Consider the following 21,546-nt stretch of genomic DNA (forward strand, 5'->3'; position numbering starts at 1 on the left):
CATTATTTATATCAAACTATCAAAAATGTAGCATAGCTTTTACTGTAAATGCACCAATAACACTGGGATTCAATAATAAACATTCATTTGGGAGGCTGTAGACTATTCTATGGCATGTCTGCCAGTGATCAATTAGGAACGCCATGTTTGCATACCAGTTCAGGATTGTATGAAAGGTGAATCCTAGATTGCTATCACCATACAGAGCATAAAGATGTTGATTTTCACAAATGCTATTGTTCTCTCCCACTAGGCTTACATATATTGAAATTTATCATTCAAATTCAAGTTTGGATAAATGGAAAGAGAAGACAAATATAACATCTAATCATATATTGTTTTCCCAAGAGGATTGATAGACAAATGGGCAAAATTGATCCTTAGTCTCTGGTAGAGGTAGCTACATGCCCATGGAAGGTGATAACCTATGGCAAAACCTAGAACAATATACACATGCTGCTGTCACATGATAACTTTTATAAGCATAATATTTTCTCAAAGTATTTTTACAGTGATCTCTTAAATTTTGGACAAAAAGTGACATCTTGCAAGTATCAAGGTTGATAGATAAAAAGCCTACGTATTGTCTCATTTGAGAATTGGGTAAAACGTATAAATGGTTCTTTTTTAGGTACTGGTTCCAAGATGTAGGCTCTCCTTGGTGCCAATCCCCTAATCATAAATACATCTTATATATTAATATTAATCTTAATGTGTCTATTTAATTATCAGGGGAAATCAGGCACACCACTGTCAAAATAGTTATTGGCTCAATTAAAATGTATAAAAGGTGAATGAGATTATCATATAAAACAAGGGTTATGGCATATAAATTCTTTTCATCTTGCTAGTGTTTTTGATGAAATATTTGATATGCAAATCTATGTGCAGAATAACACACATGGGGATGCAAGTTTTAAATGTCAGATATTTTTGTTCTCCTTTGCAGTGTTTCATGTTTATTAAAATCTAATATTACCATTATGTGACAGTTTTTAGATTAAAGTATTTCTGGCCTGCAGATATTGTGTGGGTTTTGCATCGGCAATGTACTTCAATTGAATTTTCAGAAAGAACTCCCTTGCTGTATTGAATGCAGTGTTGTTGATCAATTTCCCTAAAAACAAAAAGACTAAGATTAACAAAAAACAGCCTGGTTAATATATTGGTACTGCGTACCATCCACAAATTATCCGTTCTTGTAATTTTCCATATCTTCTGACACAGACTGACTACTCTACTTTTTGCAGATTTTCATTTGTTTCCAGTGTGCTTTTTATTACCGCCCAAACAGTCCCAGTTTTCAGACACTGTCCCATGGGCTACTTGGCATGATCCCATCACCTCTCCTCATTGATCAACCCCCCTGTCAATCAAGGCATGTGCTGTTAGAGCAAAGAGTGCCACAAGGTGGCCAGAGGAATAAGGTGTGCCCCCCTGTGCCTAACCATACCCCTTTATGTTACCCCAACAAAGGTAAAATGTTGGGGGTAAAAACCCTTGTTTCTTTAAACACAACTGAAGAAGTGTGGTCATGTTATATTCGGCCTTTAATATTTACCCTGTGATGTTTTGTACTAATTAAATAGTAATTAGGCATCTAAACTTACAGGAACTATTAGTGTCCTTCCTCCTGTATGCCTTTGCTTACCTTTTCCAGCCCCTCTTCTGCAATACTTATATTATTAACATGTTGAGTTTTAAAAGTACTTACTTTATAGCACATAGCTAAAACCCTGTGTCTGGTAGCAGGAAGAAACAAATTATATATATATATATATATATATATATATATATATGTATGTATATATATATATATATAAATAATTTGTTTCTTCCTGCTACCAGACACAGGGTTTTAGCCATTGATGTAAAGCCGCATATACTGCCCAACTTCCCTTTTCTTACTCTATTTCAAGACTGTTAATTTAGAAAATGGTGTAGTGAATGTCAGGCTTTGTGCGATCATAGCTTGCAAACTCTAATTATAATTTATCTGACATAGCCAAAGAAAGAAAGTCCCCTGTGAATGCCTGATAAGCAAAATGTGCTTGTTCATTTTGGATTTTTGGGTATATGGGTTTTATAAGAAGAAAAAGGAAAATTATCATTTGTGTTAATAAATAAATTCACTTTGTTTTGAGTAGTAACATATGATGTCCCATTTTTTAAAAAAAACACAATAGTAGATTCAGCTTATCAGTCCCCAGTATAAATCCCATTGGTACTTGGTATTTTAAGGGACACTTCAGTGTCTCAGGGAGCCCCTAAACAAACAATGCATATGAAATTACTTTGCAGGAACAGAGCTACAGTTTTCCTACTTTGTGGTTTTAAGGATTATTGTCACTGATGGGCTGCTTGGAGCAACCCACGAGTGGAGTGGTGTTCCCATGCACACATACAGGGGTCTCAACAGACCCCCATTGACATAATTTGCCAAGGCAGCACTGTAGCTGAGTGCTGTACATAAAACACGTACAAGGAGAAACACATCTCTTGTAAGGAAAATAGCTGGCGGCTGGTGAAAAAGGTGAATGCATATTGGGTCCATGCATTTGCAAGGGGGACACCATTTAAATTTAAAGAGATCTCTCAGTTATCACAGACCTTGAAATGCCATGGGAGTCAATTGGATTTATTTTCTGATTTATTATCTACAGTATTTTTTACAATATATTTTAGAACATCAAAAACAGCAAAGAAGGGCTACATGGTTAAATTTATATGAACGGTAAATCTATGCAAATAGATCAGTAATAATGCATTTTATTATTAGTAATATTATTATTTGTACTATTATATAGAGGCCTCTAAACCTCCCAGAACTATTCTTTGTATTCCAAAAATGTTGTATCCTCCTGGCAGTGCCAACCCACAGTGTTGTAGTAGGGGAATGACAATGTTTCTGCCTCTTTCTACGTGGATCTTCCTTCTAATGTTCCCATAAATGTCTACAGATCTGTACGGCAGGATTGATCTAAACTGGATTTAGAAACAAGGTAGCCATGACTACCAAACCTTCACCGTTTACTGCAGCTGCCTGTTTCCGCTATCGTTTATGGATTCTTAAAAATGCATACTTTTCTGGCTCTACATAGGCTGACTTATATACAGTTATATATATATATTATATATAATATTTAGGATCCCACTCCTCGTGATTCCATAAAACACATGAGCTGTTAACTGGCATGAGCATACTATCAACATTGTTATATAACTAATTTAGTTAAGGATTGACAGTATATTTTATAAGAACAGAGCTGTCTCACCCTGTTCCCAAGAGGCGTAAATACAGCATGTTCTGATTGCGCATTAATGCAGTCCTGGAGGGCTGCTAAGATGGTGAATAGTTTGCAAGTTAAAAATGATCAAGAAAGACTAAGGGATCTCAATATGTAAAGCGTGGAGGAGAGAGCGGCTATAATAGAAGCATTTAGAACAGGAGGTCATGATCTAAAACTGGAAGGTCAGGAGAGTTCCCAGGTATGTAGACTACTAACAGATGCGGTTGAGGTTTTACTGTAAGGGATATTAAACATGTATGGGACAGGCATATGGGTATCCTGAATCTAAGAAAATATCAAGAACTGATTAAGGTTTCAGTCTTTAAAGCACAACAAAAAAACAGTCAGATTAGGGCAAAATGGTTCTTATTTAATGTTTCTATTAACAGTGTTATTCATTTTTTGAGCTCCTGGAGATATCTTAAAACTCTGCAAGGTATGCTGTCTTTAAGCATAAGGAAAGACATCCCTAGGTTTAGACTATGAATAAGGAAAGAATCAGAATTATATTGGCGCTGAATTATAATGTTGCATTATGTGGCATATAAATACCGGTTTGTAATATTATTTTACAAGATTGTAGTATTTGTTGAAAATGGTGGTAAAACTTAGAAAATAGAACATATATTTTATGCAGCTACTCCAGCTGAGTTATATGAGTCATCTCCTACAGCTGGGAGGTGACTCACTGTGACATATTTACCTCCATATAATTATGCTCATATATATTTAGTCAGCAAACCCTAATTTATTGGGAGGCGTAATAACGTTTTCTAACCTCTGGGGGGTTCGAACTACTATTTAGCAACACTGGGCCTGTGACATTATTGAGGGGTATTCCATTCTCTATACATCTTGGTAAAACAGATACACTTTCCAAGACGTATTTTCAAATCCCCAATAAATATCTTGCCTTTGTTTGAAGAATACACCATTGGCAATAAATGCGGTACCCAATGCAACTTGACTTTTGCAGAGTCCCCATCAGTGGTTATATACTAGATTAACTATTAACTATAGCAGTACTTATGTATGTTGTTATTAATATCTCGTTTGGCAGGTTATTAAATATATATATATACACACACACACAGGGTATAGCACAATACAACCAGAGACTATGTTTCAAGATATTTTTCAAAATGTTATTATTAGCCTTTACAAAATCCCACGCCTATCTCTCTGACCACCAGTTCAAATTCACACATTGCCCCAGAAAAAGCTGCCACCTTTATACGCTTGGTAAGAAGCAACATAACCATTTTTATAGTTCTGCTTCCTTCTCCACAAACGCCACAAAAAATATGCTGAAAACACAAGAGCTTAGTGTTTTCTCATGGTAACTGGAAGAAAGGGAAGGCCACGTGGTGTTAACAAGCACAATGTACATATATGATATGTTTTTTTTTTATTGTTGCTACTACATGAATTAATCAATTGGTATCTGAATAAATTTTATTCTACAGGACCCCCCAAAGTGTTATGCATATGCACAAATAAACACAATAAAGTAGCGTGAAGAATGACTTTTTCATGCTTTTTAAAAAAAATTCTCATCATGTATCAATGATTTAATGCCACTGTGATGGTTTACTGTATGGAGAACCATGTTCTTAATAATATTTTACACAGACAAACCTGTAGTTATTTTCTTACTCACTGGCTATGTACGCTAAGCATTCCTTCAATAAAATGGACTACTGTACAAATCAACGGTGGTAATTCATCTATATTTATTACAGGCCAATAAAACCTCCTGTGTCAAATGCAAATAGTACAACAAGCAATCAAGAAAAAGTGTGTGTGAGGTAAATATGTAATGCCAGCTGCTAATTTGTGGCTGTTTTTATTCGACCTGATCCTGCCCATTATATAAATCCTACATGTCGTTGATATTGTTATTATTATTTTCATTGTAAAGCAGAATTGTTCAGTAGAACCAAAGCTTCGCTGGTCTCAGCAATCTACTAATAGCTTAAAGGCTCACAAAGCTAGTTCCTCCATATTTTCCGTGGGATTAAAGATGTTAGATTGTTGTGGCAGAAAAGGATCCAGAAGGCAAATAATATTTAAATTAAGCTCACCAATGGGAGAAATGATCTTGCATTGATTGCAATTTGCTGTCTATGTCTTTATTCAAATTGTGGTTTGTTCTTCTTAGTTGCTGAATTTAGTATTTCCAATATATCCTAGCAACTAGATGCCTATATTTCCATCTATATATAATATGCATTAGTTTGCAGGTTTACATTTAGGCCATGAAAAGCTGCAGTTCTACTGTTGCCATGACAACCTTAAACATTGGCAGAAGGTATTTCCTGTTCAAATCTGCATAGAGAGCGAATTAAGAAAACATATCTGAACAATGCATTCAGTCAAATAAGGTTATTCAAACTGTAAATATGTGCCTTATTCTAAAACACAGCCCTTACATCATAGAAACAGAATTTGACGGACATTAAAACCCTTCGGCCCATATAGTCCGCACCTTTATTCCATATGTAAGACTCAGACCTCAATCAGTGATGATGGGTCTCGTTTTAGATTCAGGATAGCGGTATGCCTATGTCATGCATGTTTACATTCCCTCACTATTTTAATGTCTATCACAGTCGATAGCGTAGTAAACCCGAGTCCTATTCCATGCAGTAGCTTCAGTGTACTAATAATGTTCTAATTAATGGTGCAATGAACAGTATACTAAGGACAGACATTAGGATCTCTCCATGGATGGGGGAGTTGTCAGGAGAGTTGTGTTTCAGTTCCTCGATTTCACTGCTTATAAAGGCCCAAACCCCAATGTGCTTCTGCTGCAAGAAGAGCTTGGCTAAGTTTGTTCACCCATTATAAAGGGCCATCTCAACCTTTTGTTGGAGAAACTTGCCAGTTTTGACCCTTTGCAATGCATAGTAAATGAGTTACAATCTCAACTCTTCTGAGTACCACTCATGGGCTGCCATAAACACATACTGAATCTTTACATACAACAGTTAGGCACATAGTCTTTATGATAACACCTAAGATTTTGGATAGCCCAGATCTTGTGGTATGCCATGTCTCAAAACTACTGTACCCATTTTAGATCTCTTGCTTACCTATCATTAACTAAAATGTCCTTGTATACATCTTGCAAATGTTAATGCCATAGTGAATTGTTTTTCATATACAGTTAATCTCCCTCATTTGTGTCAGAACCTCGTCACCTAGCAAATATACTTGGGGTAAAAATCAACATATCATATCGATCTTATACAGGTTCAAGCAAATGCCCGTCGCCACATTTGTGAATAATCTGATTAATGAAAAACTTTCAGAAGCTCCGTCACCATAATACCTGCGTTATATTGTTAAATACCACTTTAAATGCACTTATATGTGTAATAAAAGATTTCCAATTACATTTTCCTGTCTCATCTGCTGAAAGAATATATCCCAGCATACAGCTGGCATTCCTTTCCTTATTGGCTATTCAGTTAATGGGTTTCTAGATTTTTGTGTTTATTAATTTACCTTTTTTATAGACTGACACAAGGCCTGATCTAAGGCCTAGGACTATTTTCACAAGCATTTAAATCCATAATACTCAATACAAAACATCTTCAGTAAAACTGAGTAATTTTCTGGATACTTTACCATTGAGCTTGCAACAGGTAATTGTTTTACATTTTCCAAATGTTCTTTTCTTCTTATGTTAAATAAGTGATTTCAAAAGACAATAGCACTGCATTTTTTCCTAAACCGTTCTAATTTGTTACTGTAGGCATGTATTTCATCTATATCTTTCATGGTACATTAGTTGTTTTATTAGTCAAAGTAAATTGTCTATTCTTTTCAGCTATGAAACCAGGATACCAAGATAGCATTTATAAAAAAAAAGTATTATTTTAGAGTGAGAAATAAATAAGTGCATATTGGTTCTTAGTCTTTGGCTAAACAATCATCATTTCAAACCGACTGGGATATTTTTTTCCCAGGATTCCACAAAGTCGCAGCCGGCATTATTAAGCCATAAGTATAGACTGGCCTTTTTTTTTTTTAAATTGCGTACAAATTAAAAAATCCTATTAAGTACAAAGGACACAACGAATGTAGAAGAATAAAAACTTAATACCGCAACAGGGAATGTTTAGATATTTATGTTATACCTGTCAGTCTCTAGAATAAATTTATATTAAGGATTAAAGGTACGAAATGTTTTAATGTAGACATTTGTTCCAAGTTAAGATATGACTTCAGCCACAAACAAGGCAGAGGATATATTGTACAAAATAATCAAATCAGTTCTTTGTAGCTAATATCCATCTGATAATCAATTTAATTGTCAAACTATCTCTATAAACACAATATAATACCCATCTTTCACTGTTTACGAAGATTTCATCTCTGCGTTTCCCATATTAGCAAACTAAACATAATTAATTTGAATTCAGATGCTGGATTACAGATGATAATTTTTATTGAAAATGTCATTATATTATTATGCAAAATAGACACATGCCTCCTAAAAGGGAATACTGTCAAAATATCATATTTTGGACATGCCTTTACAGGCTGTTTCACTATGCAGTATATTAATAGATTTCGGGACAGCGAAGCCATTCATGCTTGTGATCACAATATGTTTTTGTAGATGCACAAGTTGTTCCACTGTAAATATTTTGAATTTAAAAAAATATATATATTATTTGGACTACATAGAGAAAAAAGCATTTATATGTAGTAAACAAAAACAAATAGTCACAAACCTTAAAAAGCCATGAACAATCCCATGGAATCAATTTAACCTCATGGTAGGCAAGTACTATGGGTAAAAATACTAAAACCCCAATTGTATGTACTTTATGTAACAGGCTTGCCTAAAGGTCATTAATTATAACAGAAACAATAATCAACAGATTTTAACATTTTGCAGATCATTTTACATGTGCCCTCTGGCAGCACATCATATACCCATAGGAAGAAGGTTAAATAGAGAAGGCACGTAATTAAAAGTTATTGCTGGTGGGACACATTGATCTGCGGACACTGCGCTTGTTTAACAAAAAAGACAAAAGGAACTTCAGTATGACAGACGTAAATGTTTTTTTACATTATAGCCTATATAGCAGCCAATCAGTTCATTCATAACACGAGACTTATTTAGGCACCATGTTCAGCTGATATCACAACTGAGTTTAATGAACAAGTTGTCGGAGTAAATAACAAATCGTATTTCCTCTGTGAATTTACGAATTGGTTATCTTGCATTCCCTTTGGAGAAGGAATCATCCGTCTCTTCATGTGGATTAAAAGTATCTGTTTCTTAAGTAATGTTAGACACACTCTCAAAATGAATTCAGAAACGTATTAGTGATTTTTGGTTTGGTGATGATTAATTTACTAAGGCTCATAAAGTATCGAGCTGGTCCAACAAGAGTCTGAATTACACCTTGCCTGTTCTAAATACATCTTAAAATCTCATCACTCCAGCCTATTATAATCATAGATATTACAACAGATGCAATAGTATGTCTGTAGGTTTTGGGGAACTCCATAAATAATATTTATGTAAAATCACAGTACCTATGTACCTTATGGAATGGCTGCTAGGCCTTTAGCTGGTCTTCTAGTAAAGCCATAGGGGAGGAAGAACTTGGCTGACTGTGATCCCAGGCCTCATGAAAGCTTCCTACCACTACGAATATTTGACCCTTGGACTCAGCAATTCACATTTTGTATTCTATTTTTTTCTTGGGTATCATTTCAAGGCTACAGGAAAAACACAATTTCCTAAATAACAATCCAAAATGCTGTGTACAGTTATGGACAGTCATGTTAAGAATCAGACAAGGTCATATGCCCTGGCATGCTAACAATAATGGGAAACGGATGTATTCGAGTACATGCAACGGTGCAATATGACAACATTTCCTCAACTTGCAATATAAAAAAAAACATTGACAATAAATATAATATATTTTTAAAAAACAAAATGGGATTCCCTAAAATCCCATATTAGCCAAAATGGGGCAGAATACCATCAAGCATAGAGATGATACATTTGCTCAACTCATGTGTGTTTGCTGCTATTTTTCCCAACTCACAGACTCCTAGCGGATATGCCTCATAAGATAATATTACACATTCATAAAAAACAAAAACTTTCCATAGAAAAGCAGCAAGACACATATTCAGCTAAACACAAGTATTTTGCTTCATCCCACTTTCTTTACGTACTTTCCATCTGGTTAACCTTGTTTTCTACTCTTATCCGTTACAATTTACTTTGAACAAACATCAGTGAGAACAATGTAATTATTTCAGTTACAAAGCATAACAAGATGGTTTTATACACCACATTGTACTTTCCAATTAAATACTAACAATCTTTGAATGTGCGTGGAAAGTGGAAGCATGCTTATTTATTTTGCTTTAGCATTTATCCCCCAATCTTTTAAAGCAGCATTTGACATTTGATATAGTTGTTCTAAATCACCCAAGGTCTGGAAAGAGTTTCAATGGGAAACACTTTACAGATACTCTTGTCCACCCCTTTTTGGGCTTTTGGGCTTTAGTATGTTAACTTAGCAAACCACATTTCTGTGTGAAGAAACATTTTTGAGGTGGATAAAAGGTTTTTGTAAATCAAACACTGGTCAGCATGATCAATATATTAAATAAATACCTAAGACTACATGCAGTATAGTAAATGTCATTCCTAGAGATTTCAAAATACAATGTACTAAGGGGAATTCCCATCATCAGATAAAAAATAAATTGTAAAAGCTTGTGTTTTAATTTTTTTTTGTATAATATGTTTTCAGGCAGCTGCATTTTAGCCATTTGTATGCGTTCTCGCTCTGTTATCTGAACCCAAATACCCCGACTCCTTATCATGCAGCCTGTGTTAAACAATAGAAAGGCTTGTTGTTAATCACCCATGAGACATTGTGACTAATAAAAGTCTATGGGGGAACAGACTTCATTAGCATTGCCATAAAGAATCAGTTCAGTGTGGTGTTTGTGTTTTTATTTTTTTTGTTCTGATATTTGTATAAAATATTATGTAATAGCAGGCGATATGTAAGCAGAAAAAAGGATGAAATAATTACAGAGCGATGACATAATTGCTGGTTGCTCGTAAGTATTTGATTCGATTATGTTAATCAGTCCAGCCTCTTCCACCAAATCTGTTTTATGATAATATAGATTATATTAGAATTTTACATGTCTACCCGAAGACAATCTATGAGAAAACTACAAAACTGAATGAGAGGCAGCAAAGCTCACTTATAATCAATTTCTATCCCGTTTTACTGTGATTTGACATTTAGCAGAAATATTGCCTGAGATGGTGAGGATGAGCAGCGTTTTGTAGTTGGCTAGTGAAGCAGAAGCATCACAGTGTGATTGAAAATCAGTTCAGCTTTTTAACCAGGTATGCGAGCATAACGTTCATGTAATAGCAGCAGTGCAGAATTATAAAATACACAATAGTCTACTTTAAGCAAATCAAAGTGATACATGTTCATTTATTTAAAGGGAACCTCCAGCCATCATATGATAGTTGCCTGGTCCTTTTTTTTCTTGGTTTCCATTTGCAGATTTTGGCTCAACAAAGACTGCGTGATGCTGGTTAGGTTATCCTATGGTGAGTTTTTATGGAGACATTTTTATGTGTGTAGGAATGCTTGGTTTTTTTATGTGTGTAGGAATGCTTGGGGTTTTTTTTATGTGTGTAGGAATGCTTGGGGTTTTTTTGTGTTTTTTTTCTCCGCTTAGTAAGGCTTGCTCCAAGAGGTAATTGTCAGCAGCCCTTTACTGTGTGTAAGTAATATGCTTTATTTTATGTTTCACTGATGAAGCCTGTCCCATGCAGCCTTGCTAACATTGTACATATGTGGCCCTGCTGAGTGAGGCTCTACCTAGTTGTACGTCTGTCCCTGAATAAACCTATGAGGTCTTCAAAGTACGCTCGATTTTTAAATCCTCTTGTGTTAATGGAGGACCCCATCCACAATTGTCATCATGTCTGTCCCTCGAGTTAATAGTTTTTACTGTTCAATTTTTACATAGTTAGAATTTAGATTTTCCAGCTTCTGTGATCATATCTACCTCCACCAAACACATAACAAGAGTATTTTACATTTGCAATCAACAATTTGAAACATTTACGCATGTAAAACGCACTACATCAGGATAGCAGCTTTCACATAGACCATAACAGAAACACGTTTTTCATTGGCACTAAGGTGATAACTATGTGGGACGTGCATGAATTAGGATTGGGGATGATCTGAAATGTGATACATTCTCAGCAAACAAACATTTAATATGTAAATAATATAGAAAATGTTCTTTGTACAAGACCTAGAAACAAATTAGGAAAATTGTATAGTCACAATTTAACAATTTTGTCAGTTGTGCGTAGCAAATTTAGCACTATATCACAGGTTTTATGACAGTCCTGACCTCTAGTTCTCTAGAATATTAAGATGTGATAGTTCTTTACACTGACATCTTAAGGGACAGTAGGTCATAGCTCTTACTGTTCACAATTTATTTTTGGTGATGGTAATAAAATGATTTGCTCAAAGTCCTGCCACAGCAATTGAACCGTGATATCTTCCTCTGTCTAAGTGTAAGAAGACGTCTACAGCTACTTACTGGGCCAAGATCTCAACTATTATTATTTAGCTCTCCAACAACATCTTTTTTAGAATATATGAAATTTTTGTATTTTTTATTTACTCTCAAATTGCTAAAGGTAAATATAACTGCAACATTTATGTGTAAAGTAGCCACGATATACATGGATGGATAGATAGATAGATAGATACATAGATAGATACATAGATAGATAGGAAAGAAGATATACTAGACAAAACCATATCATTTAAATTTGTCAGGGAATGTAGAAGGCAAATGGGAATTGATTTGAGTGGTCAGTAGAGGGTTAACTCAACTAACTACACTAGACTTAAGTTGCATACCCATGTATGCTAATGCTCCAAAAACGATTGCAGATTCACTAACATACAAGTTGTTTGTGAGTGCCTGCGACACTTACTGATACATAGTGCTAGCTGTAGAGGCAAAATACGTGTATTTATTTAACAAAGGCGTAAAGAAACATTGAAACGAATATCAGCAAAAAGTATAAGCACCCATACCATTGGCACAGTGTTTATGTGCATCCACAGAAACATTTCCCAGGGCAGAGGGGCAAAATATTAGCCTTATGCAAGGGGCAGTACATATGCAAAATTGCATGCCACTGGCTCAGAAACTTTCCAATGCGGGGAAGGACTATGACACCGGTTTGGATAGGAAATCCAAACACACAGCGCTGTGATTACCAAGGTATACCTGCCTAATGCGGCTCTGATTTCAGCAAGCGATCTGCTTTTTTCATGAAAGGCCTCGTTTTTCGATGAGTCGTTGAATCGAGCTCACAAGGTCAAGAAGTGAGTCATTTCTGCACATTGTCATTAGGATGGAACAAGTATATTACTAAACAACACACAGTGAACAATGTAACCTAACATACTATTTTGTCAAGGTTAATGGATACGCAATGAGAACTTGAAAGTAATTGGCAGCACTACAGACCAAAATGTACCTTCAACAAAATGCATCCAATTTTCTCAACCCATGATGGCCATGACATATTTAGACTTATTTACTTAATTTTGGTATTATTGCCCAATTATAATTACTCAATGGATACAATTTCAGAGAACACAGCCTGCTTTAACATTGTGCTTACCAATTTACTAATAAATGCAATTATTTAAGCAGTCATAGAACAGTTCAGTACCATGGACAGCTCCACTACAATTAATATATAACCTTTAGCTGAACCCTGCATAGTGTCCAATTAAATTCTATGAACTAGTTACTCAACTTTTAAAGGACCTTTTACAATCATACAAATATGCCATTCAATCATGTCAACTGTTACAAAGTAGTATACATATACAGTAATTAACCATATAATATTCACACTGAAAACATATTTTTTTTTCTTAAGACTACAATAAAATTTGAACATGAACAAGCGCATATATTTATTTGCATGGAAAAATAATAATGTTTTATAGAAAACCTCAAACACTGAGTATGATTTAGAGGACCAGGGCCGGCCCGACAATGGAGCCGAGTGGGGCAACCGCTCCAGGCGGCACTTTTGAAGGGGCGGCACTTTGCCGCCCCAAGCCCTTTTTTTTTTTTAAAGCGAAATACAGAGAAAGGGGCGCCGAGTGGTTTTCGCTTACCAAGCTGTCGGTACCCGCTCGGCGCCCCTCTCTCTCTCCTCTGCGGCGAGTCTCCCTGTTCGGTCTCGGTGCCGGCTTGTAATGCTGAGTGCCGGCGCTCAGCATTACAAGCCGGCACCGAGACCGAACAGGGAGACTCGCCGCAGGACTGCTGAAAGGTAAGTACAAGGGGGGGGGGGAGGTAGATAATGGGGGGCGGCAGGGACGGAGGGAGAGGAAGGGTAGATAAGGGGGGGGGCAGCATTTTAAAATTCGCCCCAGGCGGCATTTTGCCTTGGGCCGGCCCTGTAGAGGACTATATATATATATATATATATATATATAAAGTATATAGTATAGATATATATAGATCTATATAACAATGGGCGAGAGGTCACGGGGGATGATACTTTTGGGTGACCTGCTCCTCAACTGTGTTGCTGCTCAAAGGGCCAGTTACAAGAGAGATCTTTCTCCCCGACTGCCCCACTTCCACCATTTTCTGGTGCAGAGTATGAAAAGTGGTCTTATCACCATAGTAACTTTTATAATGCTCTTGAATTATGCTTCCAAGAAGGAATTAGCTGTCCCTGCACAATGCATCATTAAAGGGAAATTATATATTTTTTAAAAATGGTGCAAAGCTTGAAGAATAGTCTTATACCCATAGCAACCAACAGAATTGCCCAATTAGTAAATACAAATACATAATAAAACTCACATACTCCATACTCCATAAATATCATAAAAAGATGAACACAAAGTTAAATCTCTGCCAATTAACCATACAGCTATTGTATTATTATACCAAACAGGAGACGGATCACCAAATGCAGGCCTCCTTCACAGGAGATACTCAATACTCAATCTACAATTTCTTCCGTTTCATATAGCACATGGGAGGATCTATAACGCAGACATATAACGCAGACATATGCCTATTTGAAGTGGGAAGATAAGTGATTTGTAATACTAAACATTTAATGAATTACTAGCATAAGTGAAGGCCTCATACTTCTAACTTATTTTGTTCTGCCAAGTGACATAAGCTTTCCATCCTTAGCTAGGCATTGTTATGTATTTTTAAAAAATAATGATTATTGAAATAATTAACTGTGTTTTTTCTATTTTTATTTAAGAAAAAAATGATTTTAATCCTAGAAGAGTAAATAATTATATCTGCATGTGAACGCTCAGACAGTTTATATGTATTATGATATTTCTGGTGAAAAGCACAATGTTTTCTTTTTCATTCTGTAAACATTATGACATGGAACGTTTACATGTTGTCGCATCCGTGACGGGAAAACATGCCATTTTTATATTAAAATCCCACTGGATATAGTAACATAGCGGCGACATAGTTTTCTGGCTTAGAACAGATAAATGCGGTATGGTGGTGAAAAGCAGGGTACACAAATTCCACACACCTCAACATTTCTAATGACAAAAGAGAGATGTGTTTCTATTGGGGACATAGCGTTATCATGAGAAATATTCTGAGCTCCGGGAAATCAAGGTAAAAAAAAAGAATTGATAAAGACATACATGAATCAAAGAGGGGCTCTACCTCCAAAAAAAGGGGCACATAATTATTATGCCAGGTCTATGCATTGATTGATTGCAAAATAAAATTATAGTATACTCAAGAATATGATGGTACATATTTATAAATGAATGTGATTAAGAATATTACCAATTAACCATTTGAGATATGGTGATTAATATGATACATATTAGCTCATTATGTATCGAACATAATATATACCGATATTAAGGATTTATTGGGGAGATGTGCTAATTTCTAGGGGGCACCCACTCCAATGAAAGAATACTCTTAGGTTTCAACAAAAACAGCCAAAAAAATATATTAGCATTTGCCGTTAAATGCATTTTACGATTTACCATGTTAAGAGAGAAACAAGGCTAAAATGCATTATAATCGTACTGCACAATTCCTATTTGTAAACCTACTGGGACCTTGAAACTCAAAATCAGCGGAACTTAGGATACTCCATTAGCAACCTGGAAAAATACACAAGCCAAGACATACACAGATGGGTCTCGTAATACTATAAATTCAACCATGGAAAAACTGTCTTCACATCTGCACGTCTGAATGACAAAAGAACCTTAAATGACCTCTGCCTTTTCATTTCACCTGGAGCAAACAGGACCAGGGAACGGAGCATAGCGGAAATACAATGGGGTTATGTAATTATCTTATTTATAGGATTAAATCCGTTAAACCACAAATCTACTAAGCTTTTAATGAAAATCTACATTCCACAGTGTAATTGCAGCCTCCCCCTGTTTCTAATGAAACAGTTCCCCCTTTGTAGGACTCACGTAAATTATTTGCGGATGATCTGGGCATGGTTTCATAATGCTGCACATGAACGACGAGGTTTGCATCTCTTTCCATGTGGTCTGCTGTGCAATGACCCTGTTGTCGCATCACATCAGCGAGAGCCCTAGAGACAGGAGTAAAGTTGTACACTCAGATTAAAATTGTTTGCAAACTAGAGCTGAATAGAGCCAAAAGCAATTGATAACACTACATACCAGTATAAGTATACCAACTAGCAAAATGCTGCTGTTACACCACAAATTATTACTATATATTCATAGAAACATAGAATCCGATGGCCGAGAAGAACCATTTGGCCATCTAGTTTGGCTATCCAATTTTCCCTGATATACGACTCAGGTCTTAATTCGTTTTTGGACTTGTCTTATGCTTATCCTATGCATGTTTTATTCTCTCGCTGTATTACATGTGAACCAACATTATATTTAAATGCCCAATATTAAAAGTTAATTCTCGTGGTTGCAGTAAGGAAATGGACAAAACAAGAAATTGTTAAAACAAATTCCTTTAACTTGTTCATTACATTTATATATACAGCACCAGCTGATTCTGTAGCACGGTTACAAAGGGGACAGGGAATATATTTAACAAATTTAAAACTCCTAATAACATTAACATATTAATACACACTGGAAGGAGAAGAGGTCCCTGCCCTTGTGAGTATACAATATATCAGTTCATGTTGATTGTCATTTCTAAGATAAGTTAGTGTCACATTTACTTCCCATCAATAGACCTCCCGCTTACACTGGGACAAGGGCAGAGCATGCTAACAGCAGATCCCGGATCCGTAAGTATTAGTACGGGGAGAGAGGAGATTGTACCCCTTACCTTTATTTCCTCTGCATGTTACTGTAAGCATGCACAGATCTCTAAGTAAGTAGATTTTTAGATTCCTTTTCTTTTATTAACAGCAGGTGTTTAGATAACGAGAAGGGGATGTTTTTTAAAAAAAAACTAGGTCATGATATATAGTTTATGTGAGAACATTGCTTTGGAACCCTGAAAAAAGATTTGCTACACAATTTGTATGTGCATTCACTATGTAGTTAAAGTAAATACCCTCCCCAATATTTCGGGGGATCTGTTTTGGGGGGTGGGATAGAACAGTGTGATTGTTAGAAGCAGGGTGGGATCATCAATGGTGCTCAGCTTCAGTGTCTTTAAAGGTGGCCATGTAAGAGCTGTGATCAGTTTCAAAGCACAGGGGCGTTCTCTGATCTTCCCACTTAATATATGCCTCACATCATGCTCAGTAGTGCACAGGTATACCCATTGAGGATGCTTTCTGAACATCATGACACTTGTAAGTTCATAGCAGCTGGAGTGAAACACATAACACACATTGACCAGGACTGACCATCTGGCACACAAGGAGAATGCCGAGTGGATCAGTGCGTCATGGAGCCTCCTGTGTACCTTTATTGTCACTCATAATGCGGATCCCAACCTTTAGTGTTGTGGTCACATGCTGCAAAATGTAAGAGCATAGTGTGCGGGTGCGTGTATTCAGCCATTGGCCATACATGTCATTCATTGGCCTCTGGCCTGAAGGTGCCTGGGCCAATTTTAATCCTTAGTCTGTCCCTGCATGTAATAAGAAAAAAAAAACCAAGTATATGATAGGAAGCTGTAAAGTATATGTTGATGTGGATATTCTACCTATCAATTGTCTATATACGGGCCTATCTAAATCTACAGTACATCCCTATCGATGTCTCTAAAGTGGGGATGGAAGTAAGGATAAGGGACTATATGTTGTATATTGGCATTGGTTGTGAAAATACAACCAAATACATTTATTTGATACATTAGTATAACTTCACTTAAATGTACTGACAACTGGGATACCCTTTTGTTATTTTGACATGTAGGCATCCTCTAATAATTATTACACATGCAATGGCTCTGATAATTCCTCCTGACCCAATTTTATGGAGGAAAAATAGTTTTTTTTTGTATACGTTTGACACAAAACAATGCATCTGTCATGTTGTATTACAGTATTTCTACAAGCTACATTTTGTGATTTAATAAAACTCAACACAACTTGACACACAAGTCACAATGAATCAAACAATTTCATAGAAAGGACTGGTCTTTTATGGGTTAGTAACTTCAACCTTTGGCACCAAAGATTCTGCACATTCAGATCAAGTGTAAAATGGCTTTTTTTCAAGATAAATAAAGGATTATTTAAATTGTTATTGATCGAATCATATCAAATTAATTGAAGCTAACAAAATAGATCCAAATAGTTTAATTCCATTGAGCATCTTCAAAATATTTTCATAGTTATTTACAGGGAAAATAATGTATTGATTTAAAAAAATTTACTTGGGTATAACCAATTTGACATATATCATTATAGTGGTAATTGAAATAATTCTTGCTGCCTCTCAACATCAGATTAAAGCAAATGAATTTAGAATAGTTGTTTTGGAAATTTGGATCGTATTCCCTTGTGCTATTACAACAAGTTGAACTTCAAATGGCTTCTAAATCAAATTACATTTATGAAAAGATAATGTGAAAATAATGCTGTTTCTTTAGACCTTTTGAGAAATATGTGTTCAAAACTTGGCAAGACTAAAGAAGTGAACCGTGCAAATGCATTCGAGGCTTCTGTAGAAACTTCCATATGCATTTCATACCTCCAAACACTCCCGGTTTTCACGCAACAGTCCTGGTTTTACAGGAAGTGGGGAGCACAGGCCTGTTGGAGCGATCCTCTGATCTCCCATATACATTGTCTTTTGTTACACCGTCACTGTCCCTTTAATGCATGCTTGTATCTGATTGCAGTGTGTAATATATGAAAATTAGTCACATAAAGTAGAAAAAAACTGCAAATTCACATTTTGTTCATCTACATCAAGCTGTCATTTATTAAAATTCCCACCTGACTGTTGAGGTTTAGTAAATCCACCAATTACAGGATATATTTACTTTCCCATTCACTAAACTGGGAGCTTACAAATGTGTTGAGTGTTTCAACTCGCTGGCTCCACTATGCATTGTGATGAGCTAAACCAAGTATATCACAGTTTAAACCCATTTAAATACATAAACTCTTATTTAAATCCATGTTTAAATATGAAAGGCTTATTTCAGAACATCCTAACCACTAGTTGAGTTTAGGTGATGATAAGGACTATTATTAGAACCATTCGGTTACTTTCATTAGTGGGTCACTACAATAGGATCTTTGCAATGTGACTATTAAAAGGTTAATATTTTAAGATTCTCGCGTCTCACTTGCCGCAACTCAGAACAGACTGGTCCTCAGGATGACACACGTGAATAGTACAAAAGATATTTTTTATTTTATGTAAATTTATTGTATTTCTTGAGTAGAATTTAGCTAAATAGTGAATCCGCTTAATTATTATATGTATGCATTATCATCAAATAATTTATGCTTAAAAATATCATCATGATTAAGTGGCAACCTTTATCTACGGCCCTTGGCTCCACAACCAACCTTTTCCGTCATGGCCTATTGTTAATTGAAATGTATGCATTACAGAAAGGTAAAATGCATTTTGCCACTTTGCCATTCAAAAGGTTACATGTCTTCTGGGGCTTTCAAATGTTTAATGTGGGATTGGAAGGGCGATCATGTCTGTTTAGGGAATTCATGTCAGAGATCATTCCTGGGACTGGCAGTGCGACCTTGTCTGTTTAGGGAATTCATGTCAGAGATCATTCATTTGCAAATATGATTTTGTTTAAAGGTCAAAAGTTCCAAATATGATGGACATTTATGCTGCTTTTTAATGATGTTCCTCTGTCTTTCCGTATTCACTAATAAAATTAAAGTGGTAAGATGACCACAAGTCCACATTACCCTAAAATATTGGAATCAGCTTTTTGTCCCTGGCAGCAGCATACTTGGACTATGGATTGTCGCAAAAGGACGATTAGCATCTTCTCTTCTAATAACGCTCATCACACCTATAACACAGAACACCTTACTCAATCACCCTCGCCAGCCATCACTGTGTAAATCTGGATGTAGTCTAGAAATCTACGAACACTTTGGTGTTCCACATGCATAATCATGAAATGGCAAGTGGCTGTTAGTGGTCTGGTGCTAGGCAACTGTAGTATTGCAAAAACCCTTTAAACACAGTTTTAAGAGACATGGAGCATTTTAAGAGGCCAATAATGTGGAACATATCCTTTAAGAGGATAAAAAACACGCATGCATCACATCTAAACTTTCAAAGTAGTCTGATTTCTATATTAAGAAGAAGTAAAAAAAATAAACATTTGCACTTTTTCCAGGCACTCCCACGAATGATAACTTTCTGGTTTCAGAATGACTTCAATTATCATCAGAATTAACTGATTCAGCTGTCAAATTCCCTGTCAGTTTGGTTGCTTTATTCATGTTTTTAGTTCTGTTCTCCTCTAAAGTTACATTTACTGTTTTTTTCTGCCACCAACTGGTGGATTACTATTTGTCAGCACAATTACTATTGAATTCACCATGATCTGCCACATTGACTATCTGCTGTCTACATAAAAATACACAAACACAATTCAACAAGTGGTTGGTGATCATAGAGACAGAGGTGTGATTAACCGAAACCTTTTGTTCAGGCAATATTTCTTTTGATGTGATTACTACTGTTCTATGCAACTGTTTGTGCTACTGCCAGAATCTGTAGCACAACAAATTTGTTAGGGTTGTTTCCATTGGGCTTTTTGTGATAGGAACATAGATAAGAAACAGATAAGAACCATTCGGTCCATCTGGTATGCCCATTTTGCCTGTTGTAAAGTGAAACTTTTTTCAGTTCTTGGTCTCATCTTAGCTTAAGGATAGTCTAATGCATATTTCATGCACATTTAAATCCCCTCACTGTGTTAGTCATCACCACTTCTGTTTGGAGGTTTTTCAATTTATATACCACCCTCTTGGTAAAGTAAAACTTTCTTACGTTAGACCCTCTAGTTCTAACGATTCTCCTTTTTCTAAGATTATCCCTGCATATACAGGAAGTGTTATTCTCAACCTGGTATTACGACAATATCCAATGACAAAGTAACCATTGCAGCTTACTGGTTATCAAGTTATTCCTCAAGAACCTACTAATACATGTCTTTCCTGAATAGCTACCATGCAATGGTGGCATTGTGATCAAGCTTCATGAAAGCTGCAACGGAGATCTGTGTTGCAACAGCACTGACTCGCCTTACTTTTTTCCTCCTGGGGCCAGTCAAGGGAGATCAGAGGACCTCCCCAAATGGTCCACGGGACAGTGGCACAGTTCCTGGTAATCATTACTTTCCCGTGAAATCTGGGACTGCTTTGAGATTTGATGCTTTCTAAATATGTTTAAGGCCAGCCCTATCCTATATCCACTCATTTGGTAGGGGCCCCCAACTCCAATGTCCAAGATGAATGCATAACTTTGATGCAATGCACTCATCAAAGAAAGAAAGTAATTGTCCCTTAATGGCAATTAAGAAAATGTGGTCACCCTAATCAGGGGCCAGTTGGGGAGATCCCCTGCAACACAGACCTCCATTTCAGCTCCCATATGGTCACCACGTGACACTCTGAGCGCCACAAGGTGACAATTCCTGTAAGGCAGGTGAGTGGCCACACTATGACTCTACCCAATTAATCAACCAAGTC

The 21,546-nt window shown here is 36.1% G+C and overlaps 1 protein-coding gene across 1 annotated transcript in view; it reads right to left on the reverse strand.

The window, feature by feature from the left end:
• Positions 1-21,546, reverse strand: part of SHISA9 (shisa family member 9) — a 101,191-nt gene that overhangs the window by 57,255 nt on the left and 22,390 nt on the right. Inside the window, exon 2 of the mRNA XM_089502115.1 lies at positions 15,875-15,999. Within this exon, the coding sequence (XP_089358241.1) occupies positions 15,875-15,999 (125 nt within the window). The remainder of the gene's footprint in view (positions 1-15,874; positions 16,000-21,546) is intronic.

This window comes from Sceloporus occidentalis, unplaced genomic scaffold (genome assembly GCF_023333645.1).
Source record: "Sceloporus occidentalis isolate IW3139 unplaced genomic scaffold, rSceOcc1.0.p SCAF_195, whole genome shotgun sequence".
In the NCBI taxonomy this organism is placed as follows: Eukaryota; Metazoa; Chordata; class Lepidosauria; order Squamata; family Phrynosomatidae; genus Sceloporus; species Sceloporus occidentalis.